General features: G+C 37.7%; 2 protein-coding genes across 3 annotated transcripts in view; one reads left to right on the forward strand and one right to left on the reverse strand.

Annotated features, from left to right (window-relative positions):
* The window catches only part of NDUFAF2 (NADH:ubiquinone oxidoreductase complex assembly factor 2), a 44,932-nt gene extending 36,882 nt beyond the window's left edge, over positions 1-8,050 (reverse strand). The window contains exon 1 of the mRNA XM_026717044.2: positions 7,782-8,050. Coding sequence (XP_026572829.1) covers positions 7,782-7,908 — 127 coding nt within the window. The 5' untranslated portion in view covers positions 7,909-8,050. The remainder of the gene's footprint in view (positions 1-7,781) is intronic.
* A 355-nt stretch (positions 8,051-8,405) lies between these two features.
* Positions 8,406-17,668, forward strand: part of ERCC8 (ERCC excision repair 8, CSA ubiquitin ligase complex subunit) — a 33,040-nt gene continuing 23,777 nt past the window's right edge. Inside the window, exons 1-5 of one of the 2 annotated variants that reach the window (XM_087927244.1) lie at positions 8,426-8,554; positions 10,420-10,523; positions 11,388-11,483; positions 12,528-12,629; positions 14,940-15,063. In XM_087927244.1, the coding sequence (XP_087783370.1) occupies positions 12,529-12,629; positions 14,940-15,063 (225 nt within the window). In that variant the 5' untranslated portion in view covers positions 8,426-8,554; positions 10,420-10,523; positions 11,388-11,483; position 12,528. Of the gene's footprint in view, positions 8,555-10,419; positions 10,524-11,387; positions 11,484-12,527; positions 12,630-14,939; positions 15,064-17,668 lie in introns of both variants that reach the window. The other variant, XM_026717033.2, reaches the window with a different exon arrangement.

Consider the following 17,668-nt stretch of genomic DNA (forward strand, 5'->3'; position numbering starts at 1 on the left):
GTCTGTGTTTATTGGTCTTGGAGTTTGCTGTGTTCTGCTTGATTGGTGTTTCTAATATCTTCTGTCTGTTTGGGGGCTCTTTTTGTATCTTGATTGGCTGGCAACACTGTATTCCTTTATTGGAGGCCTTTAGTGCAGCTTGGCTCTGGGTAAATGGATGGCTATCACTTGTTAGGAAGCTAGGTTTCATCTGGGTGCCTGGTTGGGGTGTGTATTAGCTGGAGGTATCAGGGGGGATCTGTTTGTGCCCAGGTGCTTCTCTGGCTAGTGGTGTGGAGATTTTTTTGTTTGTGAGTGCAGGCTTCCAAATGATTGACAGTCTGGTGGAATCATCTCTTCTATTCATGCTTTCTGGTCTTTTTTCAATCTCTATGGCTTCTCCGATGATTCTGTGGCTGGGGTTTTCTATAGCGGCTAGGGTTTTGGTGCCATTGAAGTTGATGCTATGACCTGTGGCTTCCATGTGTTGGACTGGTGAGGAAGTGTGTTCCAGCTTTTTGACTGCATTTTTGTGTTCATCCAGGCGGGTACTTATTCTTCTATTGGTCTGTCCAATGTATGTGTCCGGGCATGATGCACAGGGGACTTCGTATATGCCTTGGTTTTCCAGGTCAATTTTATCTTTGGGGTTTCTAAGGATGGCTGCTATTTTTCTGTCTGTTTTGAAGGCAGTCTTGATGTGATGTCTGTGTAGTATCTTACTGATTTTGTCTGTAGTACCTCTTATGTAGGGCAGGACAGCTGTTCCATAGGTCTGTTCATCTTCTGGGTCTCCATTATGTCTCAGTGTGTTTTTGTGGATCAAGCCGGTGATTTTGCTTTTGTGGAAGCCGTTGGCTGTCAGTACTTTAGTCAGGGTGCATAGTTCAGTCTTTATGTGTGTCTTGCCAAGCGTTTGGTTCTAGCAATTAGTGTTTTAGCCACGGAGTTTATCTGTGCTGGGTGGTGGTGGGATTGGGCGTTGAGGTAGCGGTTGATGTGTGTTTTCTTCTGGTATACGGTGTGTCCTAGTGTGCTATCTGTTTTTTTGTAGATTAGTACATCTAGGAATGGTAGCTGTTTGTTTCTGTTTCCATGGTGAACTTGATTTTGGGATGTGTGCTGTTTAGGTGTGTTAGGAAATTGTTTAGGTTTTCTTTTCCATGGGGCCAAATCACGAATATGTCATCGATGTATCTTAACCATAGTTTGGGTTTGAGGATGGCATTGGCCAGGGCTCTGGATCCGAATTCTTCCATGAACAGGTTTGCAATGATGGGTGACAGTGGTGATCCCATAGGGGCTCGTTCAATTTGTTTGTATCTTTGTCCTTTGTATATGAAATATGTGTTGGTTAAGCAGTGTTCTGTTAGTTCCATGAGGTGTTTAGCTGGTTGGTATTTATTTTTGATGATTTCAAGGGTCTCTTTTATCGGGACTTGAGTGAATAGTGAAACCACATCAAAACTTACAAGCAGATCTTCTTGCTCCACGTGTAGAACTTTGATCATTTCTAAGAAGTGGTATGAGTTTTGTACAAGTGAAGCTGCTGTTTCCACATGGGGCTGTAGCTGTTTTGCTAAGTGTTTAGCTAGGTTTTGTAGTGGTGCTCCTCTGGAGCTGACTATGGGTCTGAGAGGTATGCCTTCTTTGTGTATTTTTGGGAGGCCGTATAGTTTGGGGCATCTGGAAGATTTTTCTCTTGGGATGATCATCTGTTAGATCTCTTTGCTTATGTGGCTGGTTATAATTTTCTTCTTGGTTAATTATATAAAATTATTTCGGCTTTGTGCTTTTGTGAGCTTTGCTGAAAGCACCAGCCTGAAGATGGAGAGTGGGACCTTGTTGAAACGTTGCCAAGATACTCTCAATCTTACACAGGAAAAGATCCGAACATGCCAAGACCTGCATACATACATACATACATACATACATACATACATACATACATACATACATATAAAATGAACTGCAATTCAGCTAAACTGTCAGCTTGTTTTGACCCATGAATAAGTTATCAACATTTGTTAGACACCAAAATTAACAGTACATCAAAATGACTGGCAGCAGCTCATATTCTACAAGCTATGTTTAAGATTCCCTGTGCATTCTTATGAGTGATGTGAAGGAGTTTTTGTTCCCAACTTTGAATTTTGATAACTCTTACTTTTTAAAAAATAAAAGATACCAAAATGAACAGAGGGGTTTTTTTATAAGGAGGTAAATGTTTCTTTGTTCCTACTCAAAAAATAATGATGAAATTTCTATTTTTAAATAGTTCTTTAGATATAAACCCTAACCCTAACCATGTCCATAAAAATTGATCTGTAAAATAAGAACAAGCATTAATATACTTTGCAATTATGGATTTTCACTATTTTTATTAACATCTCTCTAAATTAGTAAGAAAAGGAGTTTGATTCTCCAACTGAGATCAGTTTATTTTCAAATTTTTTACAAAATAGAAATAAGGATCCAGAACATCTATACGTTGTGTGAGATTTTAATTGGTGAGATTTTGTCCACATTATATTGATTTACAAGGTGGTTTCCAGATTAGGAATCTACCTTGCCTAGAATAACATTAGCATGCGAGAAGTAAAACTGGGATTTGATTGTACTTGTTGAGACATACTGCCCCAAACGTGCCCAAACTGTCTAGTAAAGCCTTTACCATTAGAAGGGTAGCATTTGGTATGGATACAATGAACTCTGGACTCTGGTAACTTAGTCAATACTTTCTTTCTCTTACTAAAAAACATTATGTAAAAACCTTGATTGATCAAAACTACGATGGTGACAACAATGGTACTATGTCCCGGAATCTAAGAAGAGCAAATATAATGACATAATATGTTGTGTAGCAGTGGAGAAGGATATAACAGAACTCAATGAATTATGCCTGTTTAATCATGAATAAAAAGAAATCAATGTCAGAAATAATGAATTTCTGTTAAGTGACTTCTGCCCCATCTTGCCACAGTTGTTAAGTAAATTACTGTAGTTATTAAGTTACTGTAGTAACACGGTTGTGAGGTGAATTTGGCTTCCCTATTAACTTTGCTTGTCAGAAGGTTGCAAAAGGTGCTCACATGATCTTGGGACACTGCTACCTTCATAAACACAAATCAGCTGCCCTGATGGTCTGAATTTTGATCATGTGATCCTGGGGATGCTGCAACAGTTGTAAGTGTGAAAAACAGTCCTAAGTAACTTTTTCAGTGCTGTTATAACTTGAATGAGCTGTTATAAGTAGATCATTGGGAATTAGGCATTAAAATAATTTTTTTTTTAAAATTATCATCATTGGAATATCTGCAAGAAATAAAAAGAATTGAAAAGACCACAAATTAGATCAAGGAACAGAAAATGAAGAAGCTAAAGTGTTCTAGAATTCAAACAGACAAGGACCTGCCATATATACTAGATTTAACAATAGTTGACAAGAAAGACAAAAAAGGCTGGATAGTGGATATTGCAGTACATGGAAACAGCAAAACAGAAAGAACTGCAAAAAAAAATCACAAAACACAAAGACCAACAGATAGAAGTACAACAACTGTGACGAGAGAAAGCAAAGTGAATACAAATAGTAATAATAATAAAATAGTAATAATAGAAACAATAGTAATAATACTATTATACTACTGTATATACTATATGAATAGTAACAATAAAATAGTAATAACAACAGCAATAATAAAAATGCCCAATCCAATCTAAACATTTTGGCTAACTATGCAACCAACCATAATAATAAACACAAATTGTGACAAAAGAAAGATTAGAGATTAGATTTAAGAAAAATTGTGCAATGTCCGAATGGATATTATTCAAGGAAATATTTTTCCCAATTTACTGACAAGAATAGATATGTAAGAACAAGAAAAAGCGAATAGAAAAAATGTCTGGATCAGACACTCAAAAAAAAAAACCCACCGAAAACAACTCAATGGTTACAGATGAATGTTTAGAAAAAGGTCAATATCAAGCATAAATCTATTCAGATATAAATACAACAAAGAAATAAATATAAACTTAAAAGCAAGATTGGTTTGATTGCTCGTGATGAAGCACTGAGAAAAATGGTGATGAAAATATGAATGATGAAAGACTGTGATTGTGAGTCAGATCATTACTTGGTAGTGATAAGAGTGGATCTTGGGAAAAAAATGGGAGTGAATGAAAAGAAGTGAAAGATATCAGCCTGAAGGAGATATTTGTAGCAAATATTGGAGTAAAGTTACTGTGCCATAAGAGCTAAAGAAATGAAATTCCAAGTAATGTAGACCAAAGTAATTGAGTTTGACAGGAAGAAATACAGTGAGAAATTGCAAATAATGCAATGGAGGAAAAAACAAAGCAAGTAAACAAATTTGAGTGCCTTAACCTTTGACATCTTGCTTTGGTACCTATGAAGGAACAAACTTTGTCCCTGGCCCTCAGATATGATGGGCCGAAACTCTGTATGCCTTTAGAAAAACTAACAGTTAACAGTTTTTTGTTAAAATCTTTTTCTGCAGGCCTGTATATCCCCATTTGATTCTAATTATCCTGCTTGGTTACCATTATATATGTTATATATATTTTAATATTGTATGGTATTTTTCTTTTGTATTCTCCTCTTGTACACCACCAAAAGTCACATTGAGTTGAGAGGCTCTATACATCCATTTATTAGACAAATGCTTACTAAAGATGAAAAAATGTTAAAAAAAATTATGGTAGATAGTCAACATACATGGTCTGCTGAAGAGACAGTTTATCAAACAAAGTGGAAATAATTATGCTATGAGAATTTGTTTCTGTTCATTTTGACATATGCACATGAGAGTTGATTATATCAGGATGCTATGAAATAGAGTTTATTGATCCTTCATACTTTTAGACCATCTCACCTAAGTGGCTCCAGGTGCGTTTAGAATTCTGTGTACAGTAAAAGAAGAATAAATGTTTGATTAATTAATATGGATTGAGTACAAAAGTGAATGATCTGTATAACAGTTATATATTAAGAGAGGTTAAGTTAGGGCTAAAAAGAAAAGATAATGTATGAATCGGTGTACTGATATGGTAGAAGCCAATATTGTTTCCAAGGAGAAAATGATAAATATAGTGAACAGTATTGGTATAAATTAGATCTACCTATGTTCCTTCTCTTGCCCCCCTCCCCAACCATCTCAGGCCTTTAATTTCTTTGGCTTAGCATTCCCGATTCCTTAATCTACATTCTCCCTAATGTTTACTCAACATTCCTTACTTTCACATATATGAAAAACAGGGATAAATTACAGGAAGAAAATCTGTAGTGACATAAGAGTTACAAAAAATTGTAATTTACTGGAATACATTCAATAACTTTTCCCCAGCAGACTATCGAAAGAGTATGATCTGTCACTGAGATCATACTCTATGCATGGTTTCTTTTATTATGTTTAATTATTGGATTACATCTACTTCAGCTCAACCATTCTAATTTTACAAGCTCAAGAGTTTCCTGAACCACAAGATGGGTGGCAAATAAATTTGACTAGAAATAAAGATATTATTGTCATAAATAACATGGGATTGTTTAATCATATATATCAGACTTTCTCTTTCTACCAATTTTTTCATATAATTAAAAAATGTAAACAAAAAATGGAACTGTAGCAGCTATGATTTAATGTGATGTTTAAACAATACAAGAACAATTACTTTAAAAAGAAAAAAAGTATGAACCAATAATATAGTATATCAACTTTTTTGCCCAATCTATTCTCCACATAAGTTTACCAGCATAACCTGTGAAATAACTACAGTCTGTGTCCTTTGCACAATGCAGGTTATAAATATGCTGCTGGTATAAATCTTCCTAAAGCCACACTGCCTCCTTCTGGACACAAACAGTATACAAAAATTTAAAGAACAAATTGAAACATATCATCACCAGTTACCAGGAGACAAGCTCAATGTGGAAAAAAACCACTATTCTACAAAAAATGAATTTATCTAACATTTATAAATTGTATACAGTATATCAGATTGTGCAGTAATTTGGAAGTACAATTCACAGATTACAATATATATACAGTTCTGGAATTCTTAACTTCCTTTTTACCATGAGAGATACAATTTTGGAATATTAAAGCAATATAGTAAAATCATGGCAAGCACCATAAACTTATATAATTGGGCAATGATAGGAAGGAGAAAAAAAAAGTGGTTAATCAATAATCAACAAATGAACAGTAAATCAACAAATGAATTGACTAATATCATAACTTTGTAAAATTATATACCTTAAATTGGCTAACATGTTTATATACAATATTCCCTTTAATCCATCTCTATAAACATCTCTTATTCCAATAATTTTAGTCGTTCCAATAAATTGTGCACCAATGTTTATGTGCCTCTTAGCAGATAGAGAAAAAAACAGTAAATGCAAATTGTTACCTATGTCCTGTTTCATATCTGTACTATCCTTTGTGTAACTCTTTTTGTCCTGTCCTCAGGTGCTTTGGAAAATAGCTTGACTCCCACTTGTTTTGTGGGAACACCTGAGATATTGGAACACTGCTATCATGTCACCCCCTAGTCCAAGGGTCTTCAAACTTGGCAAGTTTAAGCCTTGTGGACTTCAACTCCCAGAATTCCTGAGCTAACATGACTGGAGGAGGAATTCTGGGAGTTGAAGTCCACAAGTCTTAAAGCTATCAAGTTTTAAGACCCCTGCGCTAGTCCTCCTTTTCATTACAGAGGGTGGTGAGCACAGCACAAAGCATCATGGGTTGTTCCCTGATACAACTAGATGACATTGCCAGGGCTCGCTGCCTTAGAAGAATGAGGAAAACTCTCATAGACGACTCACATCCCGGTCAGCACTTCTTCACTCTCCTACCATCAGGTAGGAGATATAGAAGCATTGCCAGCCACACCAACAGGCTGAAGAACAGTTTCTACCCATGGGCTGTCAGACTTCTGAACAGAAAATAACTTCATGCCAACATAGTATGACAGACTTGCAGGGCCGGTGCATTGTGCAACAAGGTCACATTGTGTAGTAAGATTGGGACTGGGTTAGGGACTTCTGTCTTCACTGTGAGTTGTGTTTGGGGGGCATGAAAGGAAGCTCAGCCAATCTCATTGTACACATGTTGTACTCTGACAATAAAGGTAATAATAATAATTCATCAGACTAGACAACCATTCTTCATATGTTTTACCCTCCAGTCCCCTAATCATCTTTGCTGCTCTTCTCTGCATTCTTTCTAAAGAAGGGTCTCCAACCTTGGCAACTTTAAGACTTGTGGACTTCAACTTCCAGAATTCATCAGTCAGCTTTGCTGGCTGAGGAATTCTGGGAGTTGAAGTCCACAGGTCTTAAAATTGCCAAGTTGGAGACCCATGTTCTAGAGTCTCAACATCTTTTTTTGTATTATGGCAGACGCAGTATTCCAAGTGTGGCCTTACCAAGGCCTTATAAAGTGGTATTAACACTTCACGTGATCTTGATTATATCCCAGTTAATGCAGCCGGGATCTGTGTTGGCTTTTGTGGCAGCTGCAGCACACTGCCGCCTCATATTTAAATGGTTGTGCACTAGGACTCCGAGACCCCTCTCAAAGTTTTAGCCCAGTTTATATCGGCTATGGCTATTGTAATTCACGAACTATAGTTTATTGCCTAGCCAGCTCTGGAGTGCCAGCCAATGATAATTTTTGTAAACCACGATTAAGGAAACCCCGCTTTGGATAAAACCAGAGACGAAGTGGAGCGCAAATACGACCGACCGCGGGCGATCATCTCGTCTCGCTCACCTGCCCAAGTTTTGTGCTGCGGGATCCGATAATACTTGTTTCCAAAGTGGTCGATGCCCACGTACTCGCTCCCTGGCCCGATAAAGCGCTGCTTTAGCAAGCGCAGAAACCGCCAGACGCCGCTCATGCCAGGCGAAGGGCGCTGCGAAGCCGCAGAACCAGAGAAGCGGCTCCCCAATTCCCTCTGCCCAAACGCGAACGGCACGCGAGGCGCCCCAGACGCGCTGCAATCACTCCTCCCCGCCCCTTTCCGTCGAAAGCCACGCCCACATCTCCCTCAGGCCCAGAACGTCCGTCCTGTTAATTAGAGATAATAAAATTGAAGAAAACACATCCTGCATTTCTATTAAAAAAAGCTATTTCATGTTAAAACCCCAATTTACTAACGGCTAAATGATTCTCTGTTAATAAAATTCCTGAGAATAATTATTTTCTAGACCGCATTTTGGGAAGTATTTCGAATTTACACTACAAGTTGCAAAGGAAAAGCCGCTTTTCTGCATCTTTTCTTATACGTTTCTCTATATTTTCCTGAACCTGACGCGTTCGACGCTTTCTGAGCCGGTGCTTTCCTGACCAATGACGTTTCAATGCCAAGGGTTCTTATTGGCTAAGAGAGCGACGCTTTGAGCCAACGGGCACGAGATAATTTCGAGGCATGGTGGCGTCGTTGTTGCGGGTCCTTCCTCTCCGGCTATGTTGGGTTTTCTTTCCGCTCGTCAGGCAGGTGTAGATGACCCGCTGAGGCTCCGACGGGCGGAGGCTACGAGGAGGTAAAGCCGCGTTCCTACTAGCGGCTAGCCGGATCGCGTTTAGTCTCCTCAGGACACACAGAATCACGGAGGGTCCTGCACAACCTCCACGTCAAAACAAACGCCTCAGACCCGGGGTCGTGGGGTGGCTCTCTTGGGTATAGATACGAGATCGTGGCCTTCAAGTCAATGTTGATTCCTGGCGACTCCCTGGGCACCTGCCCTGCAGTTTTCTTGGGAAGATTTCAGCAGTGGTTTGCCAACCTCCTTCCTGGGGCTGAGAGAGGGACTGGTCCAGGGCTACCCGGCTAGCTTTGGGCTTACAGTGGGACTAGACTCATTGCAGAATGAAACAAAATCCCCCCTGAAATAAAGCTGAAAATGAGCCTAGTTATAGGCTAAATATTTGTAGGTGGTGAGTCTTTGACAGATGTATGCAATGAAATTTTACTTTAATGTATGCCAATCAGTGTACGTTCAAAGTGACAAAGATATTTTAAGTTCTATGTACAAAAAAGGATGCTTGAACATGGGCACATTCGTACGGATTAAACATTTTTGCATATTGTGCCCGTACGGTTCTTCCACTTTCTAGGAATGGCACTAGAAAGGGAGTTTCGGCTCCCCTCTACAAAGTGAATCTAGCTCATGATCAATCTTGCTTGCTCATTTGTTTACTTGCAAGGAGGGTTAGTCAATCTCCTTTCCTGCAATTCTCTCCCACATGACATCTTTAGTTTGCTTTATTGTCATTGCACCTCATCAAACGCCATCTTCAGTTATCAGGGCCTACTAGCAAAGAGAGCTACTTGAAAGTAGTGTCCCAAAGGTGCTTTTTCAAGAGGCAACTGGACTTTCTGGTTTTTCTTTGAAGCGGTTTCGCTTCTCATCCAAGAAAAGCTGCTTCAGCTCTGACTGAATGGAGGGGAATGGAAGAGTTTATTTTCCTTGCAGTCAGAGCTGAAGCAGCTTTTCTTGGATGAGAAGCGAAACGGCTTCAAAGAAAAAACAAGAAAGTCCAATTGTCTGTTGAAAAAGCACCTTGGATGCTTGATGACCTGGATGAGTGAGAATCTCCATAGCCACTTGTAGTGGTTAAGGCATCAGCTAGAAATTCGGAATATTATGAGTCTAGTCCCACGGTAAGCCCAGAGAGCTGTAAAGCTCTCTTTGCTAGTAGGCCCTGATAATAATAATACCATCTTACTAATAAGTCTGAAATATAATATAATATTTAATATTATAATATAAATGTAATAGTTTTGAACTGTTACCATCTGGCAGATGGTACAGAATAATAAAAACAAGGACAAATAGGCTGAAAAACAGCTTCTATCCCAGGGCAGTAGCTCTTTTGAATTCTACTGTATAGTGCAGTGTTGGTGCAGTGTCGGGGGTTTTCAGTTCAATGTGTGGAGGGTGAAGAATGTGTGCTTGTGTTTATTTTCATGGTCATGATGTGCACTGAAGATGGTGTTTGATGAGGTGCAATGACAATAAAGAAAACTAAACTAAAGGTGTCATGTGGGAGAGAATTTCAGGAAAGGACATTGACTAACCTTCCTTGCAAGTACACAAATGAGCAAGCAAGATTGATCATGAGCTAGATTCACTATGTAGAGGGGAGCCGAAACTCCCTTTCTAGTGCCATTCCTAGAAAGTGGAAGAACCGTATGGGCACAATATGCAAAAATGCTTAATCGATATGAATGTTCAAGCATCCTTTGTTGTACATAGAACTTAAAATAACTTTGTCACTTTAAACAGACACTGATTGGCATACATTAAAGTAAAATTTCATTGTGTACATCTGTCAAAGACTCACCACCTACAAATATTTAGCCTATAACTGTATGGGTATGTGCTATAACTAGGCTCATTTTCAGCTTTATTTCAGGGGGAATTTTGTTTCATTCTGCAATTAGGAACTGATGCCCCTAGTTCCATCAATCTAGCTGCAGATTCAAGAATGGCATTTGGATGGGAAAAGGTACATAAGGTGACCTACGAATGTGTGCTCATGTGATTTATGCAGCCTTATAATGAAATGTTAAAAACCTGGTACGATTATATTTCCCCCATGCATTAAATATGCAATTTGTAAATGTTTGGGAGAGAACCATTTGTGTGATCACAACTTTCCTTCTAAGGTTATTTGCTAAATAAGTCTCAAAATACTGCTCTAAGTTTGAGAAAGGATGAAATAATACTGATGTAATTAATTGATTACAGAAAAAAATTACATGGTGAATATAATGGTGCAGCTCACAAATAGAAATACAATATGCTTGTAATTCTCAATCATTGAATGACCAAAACTAGCAAATGCATCTAGGATTGCAATTTACTTTGAAAGAAATTGATATTGTAGTTATTGAGAACTATTTTCTAAATAATGTATTCTGTAAAAATAGTAATAGGAATGACAGTCCAAGCATCCTTTGAAATTGTAGGGTTGACCTCTTTTGTGTAAGTGTGGATTTTTACCTATACTAAAAATCTGTAATTCCATAAATGTATTGCATATTACCCTCTGCATGTTGATAGCCATTCCACATATAATGGCATATTGTTACTTATTCATTTATTCCTCAAATGACATTGACATAATTGTAAAATATAATCTTTATTCTTTTTTGTCTGTTATTTCCACATTTGATTTACAAGTATTAAAATGACAAATATTTAACTGTAATTCATATAAATTTCAGATACATATTAGTATGTGTAATATGCTATTTCCTCCATCAATACAGATAGAACCTTGGTCAATGTAGTGGATTGAAGAATTTGATGGCATTTCAGTAACAAATATATAATTTTAATTTTGTTTACAATACTTCCTTTTTTAAAGGGTATTAAGCTTGGAGTTAAATAAGAACAAAGATGTTGAAAGAATTCATGGAAGTGGAATTAATACCTTGGATATTGAACCTGTTGAAAATCGATAGTATGTATATTTATTATGCTTTGTAATGAAATGTATTTTACTGAACAAATTTGAAAATATTTGCATTTTTAAATTCATGCTAACTTTTTTGTCATTAGAAGCATTTTCTCAAATTTCATGAATCCATGATATCCTGTATATTTATTTTGTTTCGGTGCGTACACACACACACAAAACACACACTATGAAGTGGTATGTAAGTCTAAGTGTTATTGCTACTACTTTTGTTCAGAGGTCCTTTTGATTAATCCCATATGTTCCACTCAAACAGCCCTGGGTGCATTTTCTAAGCATTCTTGTGTTGGTAGCTTATTTATTACTTACTGTATGGGTATGTGCCAACACCTAGAAGGATCAGTACAAAATTAGTTGTGGTTAGTTTTTTGTCTGGCTAGTGAAAATGGAATCTGGGCAGATAACAAAATAAGCATTAACCGAGCCATTTCCAAATCAGAGAGACAGTCAATTTAACGGAAATAATTGCTACTCCATATTTGGACAGAACATCAAGGCTTAGGTAAACTTGAAACGAAGATAAAGGTCTGCATAGGATTGGCCCAGGAGCAGTTCTGGGCAGGGATGTAGTACACCCATAATTTCTTTACCCGATTCACTGTTTTAGCATGTCATGTGAACATGACAAGTATGAAAAATTGTGTGCCTTAAAATATTTGCAGATATCTGAATAAAAATTTCTTAAAAAATTGTTTTGTTTTAAAACAATTTTTAAACTATATCAAGAACCCTTTATTATAAAATCATTATTCAGATATTTCAGTCTAAATATTTTTTATTTGGAGGGGAGTTGACATAGCACATAAAATGGTATTCTAAAACAAGAAATCAAGTTGAAATGAATATGTTATTATATATCAAAAATAATATATATTAATTTTATATTAATTAAAATGTTCTAGTATTCTAGTATTTAGAATATAGTAAAAAACTAATTTTCAACAATTTTTAAAAGATAACATTACATGTTTGGTGGGGAGGAGTAAAGCTTACAACATCTGAATTGATTCATAACTTGTTTTCTTACAGTATGTTATCAGGTGGTTCTGACGGTTCTATTGTATTGTATGACCTTGAGAACTTCAACAGAACACCATGCTACACCTGTAAAGTGATTTGTTCTGTGGGAAGGTGTGTATATGTAAAAACTTTTTATGAATATGTTACCTACATTACATGTTTATAGTTCACTGCTAACTCATATTTTGTCAACAAAATAAATGAAACATTATTTAAGAAACTATTGTTAGCACAATTTGTGCTATAGCATAGTCAGCATGTGTTTCTAATAATATGATCTTGTACCAAAGTCAACAAGATTGATCTTTAGCTGTCCTTTATGGATTGTTTGACAGACCAAATTTACAGTTTTTTATTTCATTTTTTAACTCCAACTTAAACATTTAGGGGGAAAAACTGAAATTCTTTGTAGTTGCCATTAAGTTTCAAGGTTGGTTTAAATGCAGTTCAAAGTTCCAAAGGAAATTAGTTATATAAAATGGAGGCACATGGACAAAGCAAGGAATGCAATGCATATATAAAAAATTAAAATGTAAGAGTGTGATTATTGTAATAGGAAACTTGAAACAACTATTTCCCACATGTCACCATTACATGTAGTCCTCAAGTTGTGATCATAATTCAGCCCAAAATTTATGTTCCTAAGTAAAACATTTGTTAAGTGAGTTTTGCCCCATTTTACAAACTCTCTTGTCACAGTTGTTAAGTGAATCACTGCAATTAAATTAGTAATATGGTTGTTAAGTGAACCTGGCTTCTCCATTGACTTAGCTTGTCAGACAGTCTCAAAAGGTGATCACATGATCCAGGACATTGCAACCGTCATAAATATGAGTCAGTGGCCAAGCATCTGAATATTCATCATGTGACCATGGCGGTGCTGCAACGGTTACAAGTGTGAAAGATTATCATAACTCACTTTTTTCAGTGCCATTGTAACTTTGAATGGTTAATAAATGCCCTATTTTAAGTCAAGGACTACCTTTTACAGTTTTTGATTATTCAGATATACAGTTTGTCCTAAAGAGTATAAAAACAGGCATTTTGGTAACTTGTGCAGACTCATCTGAGTTCAGGTGAAGGTTGGCATAAAGCAATCTGATGTTCTGATGGAAAGGATTGCCAGTCTGACGTCATGGATAGTCAAGTAATCATCCCTGAATCATTTCCTGCAATCTCTGGAAAGAACTGCCAAAATTGGTAGTATAGTTTTCCTGTCATTTTGAGGTAGAGATACAAAACTAGTATACAATAAACTGGGGGGAAAACTTAAGAAAAATAAATTATCACAGGCAAATAAATTTAAAAAGCAGGAGAGAAAGTTTATTATACTTTGTTTTATCTGCCCACAGTAGCTTCTGTTTCTCTTGGAGCAATAAATTATACTTGTGGCAGTCTTCTCTAACCTTGATGTTTTGGCTTGCAATTTTAAATCAGCCAATCTCCCTCCAGCCAATTCACTCACATAGAATATGGGAGGCAGGAATACTAATGTAGTTGTCATGTAAAACATCTTATCTATGTGGTTATTAAAAGTTAACACCAACTAGATGGCACATCATCATCATCATCATCATAAGTCAAACCATGTGAAAATCACTAGATTCTGAGAGTAACAGGGTAGCAATCCTAGAATCTTACCAAACATTGTCTCCAGGCTTTTATCATGTATGGTTTTTTTGCAGGATTTAACATATGTTTTATTCTTGTAATCCATAGAGAGCCAGTAAAGAAAACAATATTTATGTTTCTTTTAATATATTTAGAACATTTCTTTGCTTCAGAGCTAGTACAGAGCAATAAACTTTGCTCTCATCTGCATTGATCCATTGCGTCCAAGTTTGCCCTAATGGCTCCTAATTTTGTACACTTTGATTTAGAGCAAAGTTTGGTTATCAACTATTGTGCTGCAACACATTGGTGTGACACAACAGGTTTGTACATATGCCATCTCAGCTAGAAACCTACCTCTATGACATCACCAGCAGGACTGCCTCCATTCTTTTTTTTATGCCATAGCATTTCCAGTTTCAAGTCCTGGAAGTCCTATCTTTGTAATGTGTGCTGTGAGGTGAAGCTGATTGAAAACTGCTGGAGATGGCCAGAGAGAGACGGCCTTCTTGAAGATCTTCTTTGGAAGGCTTTTGTATTTTTGTATCTTTTTTAATTATGTGATTTACCCAGTAGGTGGCAGAGCTAGCTTAGGTTCTGCTCTATTACATTAAAGTAAACCAAGGTAGAATTACAGTTAGTATAGTATTTGAGCTGTTTTATTCTTTCTTTCCAGTTTGAACTGATGTTAGCTCTTCCTGCAAGGGGTTTGCTACTTAGGTTTTGAAAGAATTAACATATTCAGATTTGCTGAGCATTATTACAGAAAATCATCCTTGTCAATTTTACTTTTCTATAACTGCATTATAGGAACCACCCTGGTGTTCATAAATACAGCGTAGAGACTGTTCAATGGTATCCTCATGATACTGGCATGTTTACTTCAAGTTCATTTGATAAAACACTGAAAATATGGGATACAAATACTTTACAGGTAAGCTTTCTTTAATAATTTATATGAAGGAGAATCAGTAGTATTTTAACACATCCTTGTTTTTATAAGGGATTGGCTGATTTTTGTAAAGCAACTTAAATGAACCCACAATACAATCAAGGCTAATGTATGATTAGTCTCAAGAGTTGATGTAGGATCGCAGGTCAGCAAAGACTCTGTACTTGATATGGAAAGTTAAATAGTTGATCATGGAAAAGTAGCTTTTAAATTAATAAGTTATATTGTAAATGTCAGACACATGCTTAACAATAACATTGCGGTAAATCATAGATTATATAACCATTGTTTATTAAAGCAGGGTTCCTCACATTAAATTGTAGTTTACAAACTATAATAGCTAAGATAACAAGCATGGTAAGTTAAAACCACAAACTACATTTTGGCTCATTGTGTTGAATGAGCTTAGAGAAAATGTCCATGCAACATGCCACATTTGGTGAAACTGAATAATTTACTTTCTATTATATATGATTCCGCAAACCAAGGACAGTCAAGGTTGCTGTGGAACAGATATCTGGGGTGATATCCCAGTCAATTTTGTAGTAGTCAGCTAAAATATTTCCTGCTATTTTTAAAATAAATACTTTTAAAAAATAATATTCTCAATAACATGTTTGGCATCAAATCAGTCTCACTGGTTATCCCTAACGCCCTACTATCATTCTGGTGCCCAAGAAACCCTCCATCAAAAAGTTGAATGACTACAGACCAGGGATCTGACATCCATAGTTATGAAAACCTTCGAAAGGTTAGTGTTGGCCCATCTGAAAGCCATCACATATCTACTGCAATTTGATGATCTGCCTATCATGCAAATAGATCAGCAGATGATGCTATCAGTATGACACTGCATTACATCTTACAACATTTTGAATCACCAAAGAATAGAATTCTTTATTGGTCAAGTGTGATTGGACACACAAGGAATCTGTCTTGGTGCACATGCTCTTGGTATACATAAAAGATACATTTGTCAAGAGTCAAGAATCATAAGGTACAACACTTAATAATAGTCATAGGGTACACTCAAATGATACTAGGAAACAGTCGATATAGATCATATGGATACAAGCGACAAAGTTACAGTCATACAGTCACAAGTTGGAGGGGATGGGCGATAAGGAGTGTTGAGAAGATTAATAGTAATAGTAGTGCAGACTTTGTAAATAGTTGGACAGTGTTGAGGAAATAATTTTTTTAGTAGAGTGACGGCTTGGGTAAAAACTGTTCTTGTGTTTAGTTGTTCTGATGTGCAGTGCTCTATAGCAGTGGTTCCCAAAGTGGGCGGTGGTGGGATGACTTAGGGGGGCGACAAGAGGTGAGAGGGGTGGCAGAGGAGTGCTGGAGGTGGGTCCCTCACAGGGCGCAATTCAGGGGTGGGATTCTACTGGTTTATTACCGTTCCCAGTAATTTGGAAAACTGGTAAAACGGGCCCCTGGCTGGCCCTGCTCCTCTCCTCCCACTCCTCCATTCCCTGCCCAGTCAGTCCTTATTGTGCATGCGTGACAACCGTGACGGCCACAGCAGCACATTGGAGAGGCGGAGAAGCAAAGCCGAAGGTCGGTAATTTTCGCTCCAACAAGCATCCAGATGCTGCTTCTTTTTTTCCAGCCACACCAAAAAAATCATGCAGCATCTGGAGGCTTTTTGCAGAGGACATTACTGCCCTCCAACTTTGCTCTTCTTCTCCAATGCACCACCGCCACCACGTTCTAGGCGTCAGCCATGCAGGTTCACCCCATTGATTACTGCAGTACTCCGCTCAGACTTGCTTGGGCAAGTCCCTCTGGTGCAGCGGGTTCAGTGGGGTGGACCTGCGGGGCCAGCACCTGGAATGAGGCTGCAGCGGCACATTGGAGAAGTAGAACAAGCAAAGCCAGTGGTTGGTAATTTTCACTGCAAAAAGCCTCCAGCCACCACATGTTTTTTTAGGTGTGGCTGCAGTCCAGAGAGAAAGAAAGAGGGAGGGAGGGAGAAGAAAGTGAATGGGATATGGAGGGCGAGAGAAAGAGAAGGAAGAGACAAGGAAAAAAAGGAAAGAAAAAGGGAGAGAGAAAGGAAGAAAAGGGATAGACAAAGAAAGAGAGGGGGAGATAGAAGAAGGAGGGAGGGAGGAGAAAGTGAATGCTCCAGTAGGGTTAGAAGGGAGTGTGTGTGCGCATGCATGCCTGGCTGTCAAAACTCCCAAAACAGGTCAAGTAATTCTGGGAAGGTTAGTCATAAATTAGAACGCTTGCTAAGCAACTGGCCATTTAGCGAGGACCACTTGTATTTGGTTTGCCAGTCCTAGAACGCGGTGGCGGTGGTGCATTGGAGAAGAAGAGCAAAGTTGGAGGGCAGTCCACCACCAAGCCACGCCTACCTGGTCATGTGACCACCAAGCCACACCCACAAATTAGGCCACGCCCACAGAACCAGTTAAGAAATTTTTATCCCACCCCTGGCTGGGAGGCACTGAGGATGAGTTTGTACTACCAAGGGGGCGGTGGACTGAAAAAGTTTGGAAACCACTGCTCTATAGTGTCGTTTTGAGGGAAGGAGTTGAAACAGTTCATGTCCGGGATGTGAGGGGTCTGTAAATAT

This window comes from Pseudonaja textilis, chromosome 2, assembly GCF_049901715.1.
Source record: "Pseudonaja textilis isolate UNSWEBS1 chromosome 2, rPseTex1.2, whole genome shotgun sequence".
Taxonomy (NCBI): Eukaryota; Metazoa; Chordata; class Lepidosauria; order Squamata; family Elapidae; genus Pseudonaja; species Pseudonaja textilis.